Source organism: Saccostrea cucullata, unplaced genomic scaffold (assembly GCF_032062105.1).
Source record: "Saccostrea cucullata isolate Sc308-1 unplaced genomic scaffold, CSIRO_AGI_Scuc_v1 ctg1392, whole genome shotgun sequence".
Lineage (NCBI taxonomy): Eukaryota > Metazoa > Mollusca > Bivalvia > Ostreida > Ostreidae > Saccostrea > Saccostrea cuccullata.
The window spans coordinates 33,963-49,363 of NW_026918795.1; the positions used below are offsets into that span (position 1 = coordinate 33,963).

Genomic DNA, 15,401 nt, shown 5'->3' on the forward strand with positions numbered 1-15,401 from the left:
TCCTTTACAGTTGACCGCTAGTTGATTACTCCTCTATTTTCTTTGCAGTTGACCGCTAGTTGAATACTCCTCTATTTCCTTTGCAGTTGACCGCTAGTTGATTACTCCTCTATTTCCATTGCAGTTGACCGCTAGTTGAATGCTCCACTATTTCCTTTAGAGTTGACCGCTAGTTGAATACTCCATTAGTCAGTGCACGTAGGTTGCTTTCATTAAATTTGAAAAAAAATGGAGGGAGATTTGAAATCTAAGACAAGCAGTGTTCTTGAAAATATGAAAAGTCAAACCAATAGAGTTTCTAAATTGACATAAAGGTACTTGTAAATCTAAATGCATTATAAATGAATTGAGCTGGCACACTCTCATAAGTTGTTACAGTCCTTCTTCATTTTCTGGGCAGAAAAGGTTATATATAGAATTAGTCTAAAGCAATTGTTTATTTTTACAACACGACAAGAAACACAACAAGACACTTAATGCATAACAGGTTTTCAGAATTCTTTCAATATTTAATCTTTAAATTTTATATACTTACAATAGTACATGAGATATATTTCACACGCTGAATCATCATGAAGACAATAATAATGTTTCAAATCAAAATTCCCATCTTCTACAGAAAACACACATGTACTGATTCAAATCTTGGTTGTTGTAATTATGGTATAACAAACCCGATCTATGATAATGTAATTTTGAACCCAACATAAATTTAGCGTGGGAGAAATTTTCTATCAAGTCGGAGTGTTCAACTAGTGGTCAACTCTTGTTCTGCATGAAATTTCAAAGTATTAGCATTCAATTAATGGTCAACTGGCCGTTTTATGCAAATCAGTTGATCGCTTTTCAGAAAAGCATTCAACTCCGAGTGGTCAACTGTTTTCGCATTAACAGTTGACGACTAGTTGACGGTTAGTTGACGGCTAGTTGACGGTCAACTACACATTTTCGTATGGGAAGGGATTAAAAAAACATTTCGATGCATCGTCATCTATTTTGTTTTCTGAATTGTTATGATTACGTGATGCACCTAAAATATATAAGAAATGAAAATTTAATTCAGCTGAAATCGTACCCAAGATCAACAATTATTCTGATTGTACTTCAGGTTCTACATTTGATCACCACTGCGCAACTAGGTAAAGGGCGACCCAAAGGTAGATCAGTGTGTGCATAGTCTTAGGAATTCGATTATGACGTCACGGTGAAATTGTACAAATGAATCTCGGCTAATAGATAATAAAATTCTTTTTTCATATACTCTTACATTCCTTGATTTTTCATTATAACCATTATAACACTAATTGAATGTAAAATCAAAGCCAACTTGATCTCGCTGTTCTAACAGATATGATGTCATAGGTTAGTTCGACACGCAGTTTCTCTTTACTTCAGACGCTGATCAAGCTATTAGTGGAACTGAACATATGAAAATTAAAACTAAATAAGCGAGATCTGACTAAAATTGATTCATATTTTTGAATACATTCATCAATTGTTCACAGTCTTATTCAATTGATAACTATTAGGTCTGTTATAAAGCAGCAGTCATGCTCTTTTTATACAAAAACGTACTACAATCACAGGTACATGTACTACTTCTCTGAAATCTCAAAAGTTCAAAGATATCCACTTGGGTACATCCCACTAATTATTTTTAGAATCGGTAAGAGAAGAAAGTAGTGCATAAAAAATTACAAGTTCCTTAAATTGCAGACTTGCATAAAAAAAAAAATTGGGCAGGTGTACTGAACTGAGCCTCACACTTGTTGATAAGGAGTATCTTTCCTACCAAAAAACCTTTGAAAATGTAATTTATCAAGAAGATCAGCCGAATTATTTTGTGTATTATAACGCTAGTGAGAATTCTGAAATTACCATACTTTCACTTTCATTTTTAGAGGTTCCCGCAGACAGATGCATTTTGTCGGAAAACGAATCTGACTTGCAACCTCGAGATTTTAACCAAGGAAAGACAAATTGATGTGCTTTGATTGGAGGGGTCACTCACTACCGAACGAAAATTAGGGACATCGCTATGAGAAGAAACGTTAACATTGTCGCCTATGGGAAAACATTTAGTGGACTGTACCCATATTAGGAAGCCTATAAGTAAGTGAAAGATGTCATAAATCCTGAATTTATTTCAAAGTTGTTGTTTTCTATTATTTTCAATTGTTCAAATTTATGAAAAAAAAAAATTCTTATATTGTTGATACACATTTTTTAACAAATTGATTCATAAATAAAGTGTCTAGCCCCCCCACCCCCCACCGGAACAGTCAACATGTATCACCCATTGTTTACACATGTATCATGTAGATTAAATGTATAGATTTATATAATTTATTTATTCAGAATCGTAAATGTATGATTTGATTAAGAAGCAATTATGTAGAAGTACATGTTCCATTGTGGTTTATTTATTTTCAATACACAGAAATTCACAAATGAGCTCGGGATCGGTATTCAATCGGGGTCAAGGTCGAAGTGAAAGTAGACAGCAGAAAGTTATCAGACTGTTCAGGGCAGTGTTAAACAGTATATAGGTGATGGACATTTGTATTTTACACAGGAGGTAAGAGGTATACCTTAGAACAATATTTGTAAATAACAATTTAATGTTTTTGGAACATGTTGATGATCGGCACGTATTTCTTAGCAATTGCATAACATGTATTTGTTGAATGTTCAATTATTGTCAGTAAAACATAATTTTTACCTATATAATTCTGGTGAATTAACTTTATTATCAATGTAAACAGTGTGATTTCAGGTGGGAGCAAATTAATCATTTTTTAAATTTAATTAATTTCAAGTAATGGGCATGAAAGGATTATGGTAAAATTGTATGTGTTGACTGTCTGTGTGTCTGTCTGTCTGCAAATGTGATGTACCATTTATTGTATTGATTTTTTTTTAGGTTTATGGTGATTGGTACAGGAGAAATATGAGGTCCATGCAGATGGTGTTTAAAACTATTGGCCAGCAAATGCACACCCATTTGAATACATCTTGAAAAAGAATCGGCAAAATGTGACAGTCGGCAAAATATGTAAGTTTAAGTTTTCTAAAAAAAAAAAAAAAAAATCATTGAAGTGGGGGGATGGGGTGGGGGTGAGGAAATTTACATATTAAAAAGGTGATCAGAATGTGAAAGTATTTAGCTATAACTAATCTGTACCTGCACTGCTATATATATTTTGCAGCTCATATAAATTTTCTTTTCTTATTTAAGATTCTCAAATTAATTAGATCTACATCTTTGTTTTGTAAATTATGCATAATTAAGATTACACAGATATAAGAATTGAAATTTCATGAATATTTGACAGTCAAAATTATGCATTTTTCAGGAAATTCAAAATTTTGTCTCATTTTCCTACAAATTACAAAATGGTTACCATGGAAACAAAACAACTTTAGTGAACTATTTATTTAATCTGCAACACCACATATTTTTTTAAAGTAAATAATAGTATATAAGCACTGATTTTGTCTTAATGAAAAGTTCGGGGAAAGTAATGATACACATGTATTGAGCTTTCTATTATTATGATGTCATTGTGACGTCATAGATGAGTAAATTTGCATTGGTATAAAAATTGCTTTGAAACAAATGATTCTATATAGGATTTTAAAGTCTTATAACTTTTTCATTCATAGTCAAAATTTCATGAATGATACATCAATGGACAGGAAATAATCAGTACTTTTTTTTATTTTACTACTTTCGGGGTATTTGTGAACTTCATTTTTTTGTCATTTCTGGAGAAACTATCAATTAGAGGGTGAGAAGTGGTCATATTTTGTGCGAAAATACATTAATTTTTTAAAAAAAGTGAAATTGACCCAATTAAGTGCTTGATTATGATTTGACTATATGTATTTGAAGTTATGAAGTTGATTAAGAATGGTATAAATGTGTTAATAGGCTAAAATTTGACTCAAAACTTGGGTACAGTTTTGGATAGATTGGAGCATTTTTTAAAGATATCACACATAGAACTGTAAATGCTGTAAAATCTTAATGAATTGTTGAATTTTCATAAAACTTGGCATGATGTCCCTTCTTATGCTCTTGATTGACAAGCAGTGTGAAATATTGTAAAAGAAAAAAAAATGCTTTTTCATATTGGGTACATCCCACTAATTATTTTTAGAATCGTAGGAGAAGAAAGTAGTGCATAAAAAATTACAAGTTCCTTAAATTGCAGACTTGCATAAAAAAAAATTGGGCAGGTGTACTGAACTGAGCCTCACAGTTGTTGATCAGCCGAATTATTTTGTGTATTATAACGCAAGTGAGAAGTATGAAATTACCTTACTTTCACTTTCATTTGCAGAGGTTCCCGCAGACAGACGCATTTTGCCGGAAAACGAATCTGACATGCAACCTCGAGATTTTAACCAAGGAAAGACAAGTTGATGTGCTTTGATTGGAGGGGTCACTCACTACCGAACGAAAATTAGGGACATCGCTATGAGAAGAAACGTTAATATTGTCGCCTATGGAAAAACAATTAGTGGACTGTACCCACTTGATTATAAATTATAATATCATAGACACATGTAGCTACTGTCCCTACTATTTTGAAAAGTGCTGAGAGCAAGTTGTGCGCTGTTGATTTTTTCCGTAATTTTACATTTCTTCAATGCGAATAGTGTAAATGCACACAGTTTATCAAAAGTCGGTAAAAGAAATACACACCCTAACTCTCGATTCCCGAATATATTTTGTAACCAATTAATTCAATATGAATAGCAATTGGCCATAAAATCTTTGTTTAATACAAAGAACAGTTCAATGGTAATTGATAAATTGTCCTAATACAAGCGCTAAACAGTAAATTATCGCTAAATCCAGCTCTTTAAAATAGGGCGGTAGAAGATATTTTCCATTGAAATCGGAGTTTCAAGCATCACCATATATTAAAATAGTCTTGGATATGATTAAATGTTCCACATATCTTTTCTTATGTTTTAGGCAAATCAATAAAACATAAATATTTCAATAACATATAATGTTTGAATTGTATATCGCTTTGAAATTGGTGGAAAATAAGCATTTTTGTCGTTTTTTGTCAATAAATGCCCCCCCCCCCCCCCTGTCACACAAAAAGCTTTGGCATGAATTTGTGAATTACCATTCCATATTACCTGTAAGAAGGAATTTTGTGACACGGGGGATGTTTTAAAATTATTTTCCGTTTTCCATTGATTTCTATAGTGAAAAACACAAGTTTTCTCTCTTTTTTCCCAAATAAGTAATGTTTTATGAAAATCCATGTAATTATCTATAAAAAAATATTAAAAATCCTTCGAATATGTTAACTTTTGAAAATTAACTTGGAGATAGGCGGGAGAAAAATACTATCGTTCGCAGTTCTTTATATAATTCCCGGGCATGGAGAAATTTGTCTCAAAGAAAACACTATCAATTTCATGGAGAAAATTATCCGTATATCGTTGAACTTTTACGATCTTTGTATCCGCACATATTTTTTCTAAATCTTAAACATGTCACGTAACAAACAGTTGATGTACGTGGAGTCGCTTTGGCCGAACTTGGTTGAGACCTCATACATACATATGCATTAGTTTTATTCCCATTAAATTAAAACTCATGTAATAAAAAATAATATCAACATTATATTGATTTTTTTTAATATGTTAAGGCATATTTCCTATGGGCGAGCTTAACCTAGCTGCGTGTGTTAATTTCGTTGATGTATGAAATAAAAGCTTGTGTGGGGATAAACGTTATCGTTAGTAATAACTACATCATAAATTGACATAACTTTGTTAATGCACAGAAAATTGCCTTCTTAGGGTCATTTTTGAATGCAGTTTCTTAATTGACTAATTTCATCTTACTATTGAAATTCTTGATATTTATATTTTTTAGGAAACGTATGCACGAACTGCAGCTTAGAGGAATTCAATTTTCAGTTCAACAGTATTTCGAAAATTTCAAAGTAAATCTATATTTTTTTTTTTAAACTCTCATTAGACTATTATTGGTCATGAAACAGGATACTCCTTTGGCAGAATTTATTGTAAATGGAAAAATGGAAAATGTATACTTTGAATGTCGCCTTTTCATTAAAAATGTATTGTCTCATTGCGCTCTTTATTCAAGATATTTTTCATTTTTAAATGAACAAAACGTCATAGAACAAGTCCAAGATACATCCATCAGGAAGTGTAAAATTTAGCATTTTATTCTTTTGAAACTGCAAACTGACTGCCCTATTCTAAGCGGGATACAAAAACTGAGCTAACAATAACAGCATGTAAAATGAATTTTTTTCACCGTATGGGGCTTCATTGGATATCTCATACATATTTGATTTGTACAAAAGATAAAAATATGCCAATTTGAATTGATTGCAGTTGTCCTCAGTGAACCGGGAAAAAAAAATCATCCAATTTTCGTATTTTACCATGACCACTTGTTCAGCTTAAGATAAACTGACATATGGTTACTTGAAATTTATTCTTCAAAAATTGATATTAACAAAGGATATTGACATTTTGAAATAAAAAAAAATATTTGCAGGGAAGAAATCAAAAGAAATCGATAGCAAAAGACCAAAACAAAGAGATTAATATGTTCCTTTAAAACAAATCACAATGTTTTATGTTTGTTCTGTGCTAGGCATTCTAAAGATTCCTTAATATTCATATGCATTTTTACTTCGTGAGTACTTATAATTGCAAATAGGCTCTTTAATCTTGAATTTCAAACCCTGAGTACAATAATTAATAATTGATCAAAAGATCTCTACATGGATTCAATCAACCTTCAAAAAGTGAGTACGTGGTGTATCTCGCAAAGAACTGCAAACGATAGCATTGTTCTCCTGACTACCTGCAAGTCAATTTTTGAAAGTTAACATATTCGATGAATTGTTGATATTTCTCATTGATACTTATATGCATTTTCATAAAATAATACTTATTTGGGAAAACAAAAAGAGACATCTCTAAAATTTTAAATAAACTTGTGTTTTTACCATAGAATCAACGGAAAACGGAAAATAATTTAGAACCCCTTCCCCCGTTTCACCACAATTCTTTTTTACTATAAATATGGACTGTTATTTCACAAATTCAAACGAAGGTTTTTTGTGAAACACGGGGTGTGGGTGGGGGGGGGGGGGGGGCATATGTTTATTGACAACAACGACAAAACTGCTTATTTTCAACCAATCAACAAGCGATTTACAACTGAAACATTATATTCTTATAATATATTTATGTTTTATTTAATTGCCTAAAACATAAGAAAAGATATAATGAACATTTTATTATATCCAAGACTATTTCAAAATATGATGATGCCTAAATGTGAGATTTCAATGGAAATGTTCGTCTACCCTTTTTTCAAAAGCTAAGGTATGGTTAATTTGCTATTTAGCGCTGGTATTTAGGCAATTTATGAATTTCCATTGGACTGCTCTTTTTATTAAACAAAGGATATATTACAAATGGCCATTTATATTAAATTATGTGGTTGCAAAATGTGGTTACATGTTGCATGCGTCTTTCATTAAGTGTTATTTACATGTAATTTCATTTAATTTTTATGTATATTTAACTCAGTATCATGTAATACCTTTTTTAAAATAGATCATTTCGAATGCAAGCATTTGAGAGAAATATATCTGTTAATGAAAGCTAGATATCGTTTTTGAATGATATGGTTATGTTGAGTGTATATTTTCAAATAAATTTATGTCTGACACGAATTGTAAATTGGGAATTTAATTCTTTTAATTTTAATTTAAATTTATAGAAAGCATGGTTACGCACAGCTCGTGTCATTCGTGGATCAAAAACTTATTTTTTGTATGTGTCGGTGGGGGAGGGGGAGACCATTTTAAGGAAAGGGCCCACAGCCACTCTAAAAAAAAAATAATTAAACCCTATGTATAATTTGGACACGAAGGAGGGGTTGAAGGTTTTGACCCCTGTCCTCTTAATCCGTCACTGATTGTTTTTGTAGTAAAAAGAAAAATAAGTGACTTTTGTGGTATAATAAAGAGCACACAACGGGCTTCACCAGTGGCCAAGGTATGTTTACCTCCTCTTTCCACCCGATCCGTTCACTGATGTTTTACAGGTCCGTATTAATTTTGCTTCAATATTTGATTGCTTAATGGAATTTTGAGATTGAACATTGTTCGTTATATACATATAATTCATTTTGAAATATCGATTTAAAGTTCTACTGCTAGAACATGTAAAAATTTTTGGAGATACATGTACAGTATTATTGTATGAAATGTCGTGTTATGTACGGGAAAAAATAAATGTAGTGACAAAGTTATTACAGAATATGATAAAAAAAAATAGAAATAACTCAGCACTGTTAAGGCATACTATAAAGAAATGAATGGAATATAGATGTGCAAAAAACGGGACTTTTTCAAAACTGAATTTATTTTTTATAAGGCCATTTTATTAATACATAACTTCAGTACTTACTGAAATAACATAATATATCCCACTTTGTACCAAACTAAGTTTGGTCCCATCAATGGACATTCACGTTATAAATGCATAGTATGTGTATTGACTTGAGGTCATAAATAAATTTCAATATCGCAAGGGCATACTCTACATGAAATTAAAAATTTAAGTTACCATTTTTTTTCTTCATACTTTTTTTTTTCTGGAAAGTGCTGCTGCTTAATATAGAATTGGCATTTTATAAGTAAATTTTTAAGTAAATATGCTCATGTCGAAATATGTATGAACTTTATCAAGTATTTTATGTCCGTATTAAGTCACGCTCTCGATTTAAAGTAAGCAACAAAACTATTTAAGTTAAGGAAACCATCCTTTACATGTACTTATATAAAAAAAATTGTTGACATCTATCATGTGTATATCTTTGCGAAAAGGCGATTTAATAAGCCATCTTGATGGTCAACATGTCAAACCTGTACACATGAAGACGCCAAAATTAATTACATACAGTGTCTCGCTTATCATAGAATAATCGCACTAAACAAAGGTTTTGCATTGATATTAATAGCCTATCTAAAATCTGTAAATAATTTTCTGTTTATTAATAAAATGCATTTAACATTGTAAAAATAGACTTGATCTGCTTTTTTCCAAAATGACGTCATGTCGACAAGTTTGCTACGATCAGTGATTTGTTTATAAACCGTTGTCTGGGATTTAAAAAGCAACTGTTATTAATGCATTGATATGTTTTAATGTTGTTTATTATGCAAATACAGTTTAAAATTGCAAATAATCTAATTTTCTAGTATTATGAGGAATACAAATTGTACCTATTTTTGTGAGACGTCACAATAAACATTTCCCATATAAATTAGACCCGGCCCTATTCAAGCATTAACAATGCTGCGAAAGGAAAATCGGTGTGAAATGCTCTGAAAAAATATGGTGTAACATCATTCTACAATCAATATTGTCAACAAATTCTATATTTTGGTAATATTAAAATATTACATAATGTACATGCAACCTCTAGCCAATCATGCTGGTTCACATATTCTATACGTCAGAGGTAGTAAATTATATCTATAAAAAAATATAATTGCTTATTAATCAGTCTATTGCATTGATATTTAAATGAATGCTGATCTTTAAATTGGAAACTATATTTACCATTGATTAGAGAACGTGTTATATGTAGGTTGTGATAAACGCCTGGTGTAATATGTGCAGAAATTGGTTGAATGTCTTGGTTGTTTTCCTTTTAACAACGTCTCATGCCTTTAGTTTTTATCGAAGATACATCGCCGAATTCAAATTTAAGGACAAGAAGTCAAATAGCGAACTAATAGGGGAGTATAAAAATAAATCATTTCCTGAATGTTCTAGGATGTGTCAAAGCGATTGTGGATTTTTTGGATACAATGAAGAATTGAGTAAATGTCGTACTCATCGGAGAATCTTCACGTCACATATATTTGACGACAAGGGATGGAGATACTATTCTGACAATTGTATGTATAACAGTGTCAGTTTTGATTTTTTTTCACAAAATATGCAAGACAACACCATTTTGAATAGAGCATATTTATTCGGCACATACATGTGTATGCTAGGCAACATCGTTTTTAATAGGGCATATTTATATAAAAAAAATTGCATCCCTAAACCTCCAAATTATTGTAAAGGTTGAACATCATCTTCCAAATGGTATATATAAAAACTATGCATCAAGATTATTTTCTTGAATCATGAATGTATTATAGTTGTCTTTCAAAGCAACAGAAAGATCATTAGTAGTTATGTAAGGGGTGTTAAGAAAAATCGTTCCATGAAGAAATATTTTCGAAAATTTCAAAGTAGTGCTTTACCAAAGAGATGAATTTTAAAGTCTGACAAAATTACATGACTATGCATTCGATTTTTAGCAATTCATTTCTAGAGTGAAGATATAGGATTTTTCATCCATATGAAAATATGTATAACATCTTTAAAGCACCTGAATGAAAGAAATGCTGGTCATTTTGAGTGAAAATAAAGGATTATTTACTTTTGTTTCTGCATAGATTATTTTGTATCACACAAGCTTATGAGCGTAAATATAAGCAAGATTGATTGATTGATTGTGTATTGATTAACATCCCTCTCGAGAATTTATATTGCACAGACATCATCTGTTAAAAAATGCCCTTCCGTCTTTGATTCATCATAAGACAAATGAAACCTTATCAGTAGCAAGAATGGACTCGTATACATTAATTATCACAAACTGTAAATATCTTCTCATCGTATTCCTTTTCGAAAATGAAAGAAAGATGTGGAATGAATTTTCTTAACACCCTTTATGTTCCAATTTCACTTTGTTCACCTTTAACTGACACAATTTTTGGGAAGCATAAAATAATATAATATAATTAAGGTCAGTTTTCAAAATTAATAAATTTTCACAGTATTTAGAATTTAAAAAAAATAAATAAATAGATAAATAAATACAAGTAGTAGCATTTCTGTATGAATATTAACTCCCTAACATGCATAATTTAGAATTGTTTTATTTTTTACCTTAAAGTCTACTTAAATTTTTTTCTTTTTTTATTTTTTGAATTATTCAATTTGTTTTTAAGTGGAAAACCTTGCACTTGGAAAGAATATCTCCTTTAGTTCGACCGCTCCATTTTCTCCATTCTCTTCTATTGATCCGAAGTGCGTTGTGGATGGTGTTATCGGTTTTAATAATTACCACGTATTTCACTCTAACTACGAACTTCACCCATGGTTGACGATTGCTCTTGGAAAAATTTCTATTGTGAATAACGTTGTTCTTTACAATAGAAATGACGGATATGGTAAGTATGAAATTTCATTTTTCATATTACTAAAGGGTAGGTAAATCATTCTTTGATTTTGAAACAATACTATACGTATGAGTTTAAAGTGTACATAAGAATGATGCTTCAGGATTGCCTTTTCATTCTTATCACAATACATTGTAGATATTTTGCCTTTTAAAACTTTGCCACAAAACGCTGTATATACTTTGCCTTTTAAAACTTATCTGTTCCAAATGCTCAGTTGGGGCTTTTCTGATTAAATTTATCCGCTGTCTGTAACCGTTTTATTGGTGTCTTCACACTATATAAATCTGTAATATTAAGGTCTTTTGCACTCAGAACAACTCATTTAAACTTCTTTTAAGATTTTATTTTATTTCCAAGAACAACAGGTTAATGTACATTTTTATATGCATGAATCAATTGTTTACCGAAAGAAATAATATTTCTCGATAAGATTATAGATTATGCATGAAAAAACTTTCTAAGCAAGTATCCTAGGATAGTATTCACAGAAATTTGCTAAAAGAATCTTTATCTTGATTTTACCTGGCCAATTTTTTAACTGATAATTTTATGGGTATTTTTTTTTTTTTTTTTTTTTTTTTTTGAGAAGCAGTACACCAATTTTTTTTATTACAGCAATTTTGATTATTGGGGATTCCAAAATCTTTTTAATGTGGAATAAAAAAAAATGAGGCCCTTTGGTGTAAATGCTAAGCTGTGATGCAATAATCATTCTAATTTCCGTATTTCTTCTAACATTTGCCATCGATCTTTATGCCTTTAAAACTCTAAAGGCATAAAGTTTTATATGTACATGTATTAGGGCCTGTCATGCTGTTGAACATTCAATTTTTTATATTCAAAATCTATTTTTTTTTAATAATAAGATGATTGTAGCATATTGATACAACTTATCAAAGGCGTATTGCCTCCCTATTCTTCACATGTTAACTTTTAAAAAAGGTAAGACAGACAAGCAGAGGTATTATATCTTGGATATCCCCTTTGCTATTCTTTCCTTGGAGTGCCAGGTGATTTAGAGATCCGACATAAACATAACTTAATTAAAGTTAAAGAAGCATGTTTATCTTGGAATTTAATGATAAATTATTTATCACATAATTATCATGTGCCAATTTTACACACCTATGTATAATGATTGACAAACATAGTAATAAGTATATTTTTTTGAAAGATTTTTTCCTGTTTAAAAACCTAGTAAAACTATGACTATTTTAGTACAATTCTTCAAATAATTTCTTAGACTTATGACATAGTTCATCTTATGACAGTTCTGTTGTTCTTAAGTAAAAGATGTTTTAAAGTTGCTTTCCAGAAGAAAGCATAAAAAGCTGTTACATTTATTCAATACTGTTTGCCCCAAGTAATCCTTGACCGTGATTAACAGAACTTCAGTATTTATTATATTCTAAAAAACATGGTAAGCTGACATTTTCTGATCAGGAACATTTGAAATTTTTCATAGATTTTTATATCATTCCCTAAATGATACATTTGTAATGCTGATAAACAAAAAATCTTAATCTATATTGTTTAATTACAATAGGGCCACAATATGTTTTTTCTAAGGGATAAAAGATAAAGCATTATCCAAAAGCATTTCTTAAAAATGAAGGGACAAAGGAACTCACTTTAAATATTAATCCTTTGGTCACCAGTTTTGCATTCTTAAACGATTACCATTTCAGGTCGTTGGCTGCACAGCGTTGAGATAAGGGTCGGAGTGTCTTCTGTTTGGTCCGAGATGGAAACCTGTGGCACGTTCGACGGACCAAGTCAGACAGGACTAATCCACACAATACAGTGTGAGAAAGAGCCAGCCTTGTACGGATCTTACGTCACAGTTAGGATAGTCCGTCCTAATTACATAACAGATGACGTGAATGCACATGATGGCAAAAATGCCTTGGTTTTGAGAGAAGTTGTGGTAAATGGATATAATGTTTAAGGATGTACAACACACATACACCAAAAAATTCCTGTCGTTTAATTTTCGTTATTTTTGAATATTTATTACAGGACGATATCTACTGCATGTATGCACATTTTGGACAAAATCGTTCGAGTGGTTTTTGGACTGGAACTTCCAAAAGTTACCCCCATTTAGTTGTTTACAAGAGAAAATTTTTCATCAACGAACTACTTAAACCTTGATTTTTAAAAAAAAACAGGTTAGATATAAATGTCAAATTTCATTGACTTATTCCTTTAACCATTTAACACAAAAACATAGTCATCTTTTTGATATACATATTATCAAAACAATTTTTAAAGACCTGAAACTGGAAAACTATGAATTATCTTAGCCTTGAAAATTGTGTATTTTTCAAATTCAAAATATTTTTGTGGAAAAAAACCTGTCGTTTAATTTTGGTAAAAAACTTTCTTTGATAGCTGGTAGCAAAAATAATCTTCATATTTTTTTGTAAATCACGTTCCCGCGCGTCTTTCAGACGGGGGTCGATGATTTTGCTATGAATCTACAAATACACATTTCAAAACAATCAAATTGGAATACTGCTTTTGCTTCAATGATATATTAACTTACACATTTAAAAGTAATAATATATGTAAAGAATATTTAAATGTAGATTTTTAGGCAATTTTCGAATACCCCTACCACCCCACCCCTTCCATTTTTGCCTCGTACGCCATTAGCGTTTGACGAAACATCGTTTACAGTGCAAAATATACTAGTATTTCGGCATTTGATTCCCGAAGGTATACATTTGTTTTTAAATTCATGAAAGCAGAATAAATATTGACTACTGTTTTATATGTATCAGGAAAAGATTACCGAAGGATTTTAGTGTTTAGTCCATATACTTACTATGTATGCATTATGCATTCCATACCACATGAAACCCTGGATGCGAATTCAAGTTATGTTGAACTTGAATATGTTGATTTTTCATTTTATTTCTTTATTTTTATTTATTAAAAAATGGTGTATGTTCAACTCTCCTGTAATATAAATGGAATAATTGTAGTTTCTTTCATGTCATTATTTCAAACAAGACAGTATGTGACCGTGGAGATACATCGACATTTGCATAAATGTACATCCCTCACAATGTTGAACGGATTCCTTCAATGTCGTTGCTTCTAAAGATAAAATGAAAATTCCGCATTCGTCTACATTAACTTTAAAATATCAAACATCAAACTCCCCATCTATTTCAATTGATATCAAATCGCACGTTGATATTTAAAAAAAAATCTTACAGGCTACGATTTGTTTTGATTCGAGGAAATGCGAACCGACATTGTTGACAGTGACGGAAATTCAAACGATTTGCTGCAATAGGATGTTCATAAATGTAGTTAATTTCAGTACTACTGAACAAATCTTTTCAATTATATACTTATATTGTGTATATGAGGTCTATATTATTAAATTCTCGGATTTATTAGGTCTTGCTGTAAATGTTTCTAATTTTGTGGAAAACCGTGAATAAAGGGAGGAAAATAAATATCTACATTTTCAGAGTTGTTCCTCTTTGATCAGCAAGGGTCTGAGAACAACATCTATTTCACATTGTAAAAGTTTTTTTGTTTGTTTATTGTTGTTTTATTTATTAAAGAAGAAAAACAATATTTACATCGAAAGTGCACAACTTGTAATGAAGATCATTAATCGGAATGTAATATGCCCTATAGCCAATTGTACATAATGAAAATTTCGACAATGTAAAATAAAATTTTCAGAATAAAAGAAAAAGCTGCGCTTTGATCAAGAATACAATTCATTGTATATGAAATGAAATAAACAATAAGGAATGGTATTTTATGTCTTGCTTTTTACGGAGTTTAATCGGGTTAATTAAAAATAAATACATATGAATTGAGTATGGTACTCATAATCACAGCCAAACCCCATATCCAATTTTTCTTTTATAATACTCGTCATATTATATTACTCGTCATTTTGACGCTTTAATTTCTACGTTAAATTTTACGTCACGTCAAACGTTCAATTGAAATCGCGCGAGTTATCTCCCCCAGTGTGTCTTACGTCTTTAAAACAAAGTCTTAACCTGTTCTAATTACTGTAAATCAGTTATA

General features: G+C 30.8%; 1 protein-coding gene and 1 long non-coding RNA gene across 2 annotated transcripts; both read left to right on the top strand.

The window, feature by feature from the left end:
- The first annotated feature begins 2,024 nt into the window (after positions 1–2,024).
- Positions 2,025–4,477, top strand: LOC134271385 (uncharacterized). The gene is made up of 3 exons (XR_009993011.1): positions 2,025–2,112; positions 2,924–3,055; positions 4,347–4,477. It is a non-coding gene; the product is annotated as an uncharacterized LOC134271385 (long non-coding RNA).
- A 5,208-nt stretch (positions 4,478–9,685) lies between these two features.
- Positions 9,686–13,345, top strand: LOC134271391 (uncharacterized). The gene is made up of 3 exons (XM_062753602.1): positions 9,686–9,992; positions 11,103–11,324; positions 13,025–13,345. The coding sequence occupies exons 1-3, from the start codon at positions 9,704–9,706 to the stop codon at positions 13,282–13,284; spliced, it is 771 nt and encodes a 256-aa protein (XP_062609586.1). The 5' UTR covers positions 9,686–9,703; the 3' UTR covers positions 13,285–13,345.
- The last annotated feature ends 2,056 nt before the right edge of the window (positions 13,346–15,401 follow it).

Coding starts and splice junctions, on each gene's coding strand:
- LOC134271391 (XM_062753602.1), top strand. CDS start 9,704: ATGTGCAGAAATTGGTTGAATGTCTTGGTTGTTTTCCTTTTAACAACG. Junction 9,993..11,102: donor GAGATACTATTCTGACAATT/GTATGTATAACA, acceptor TTTGTTTTTAAG/TGGAAAACCTTGCACTTGGA. Junction 11,325..13,024: donor CAATAGAAATGACGGATATG/GTAAGTATGAAA, acceptor TTACCATTTCAG/GTCGTTGGCTGCACAGCGTT.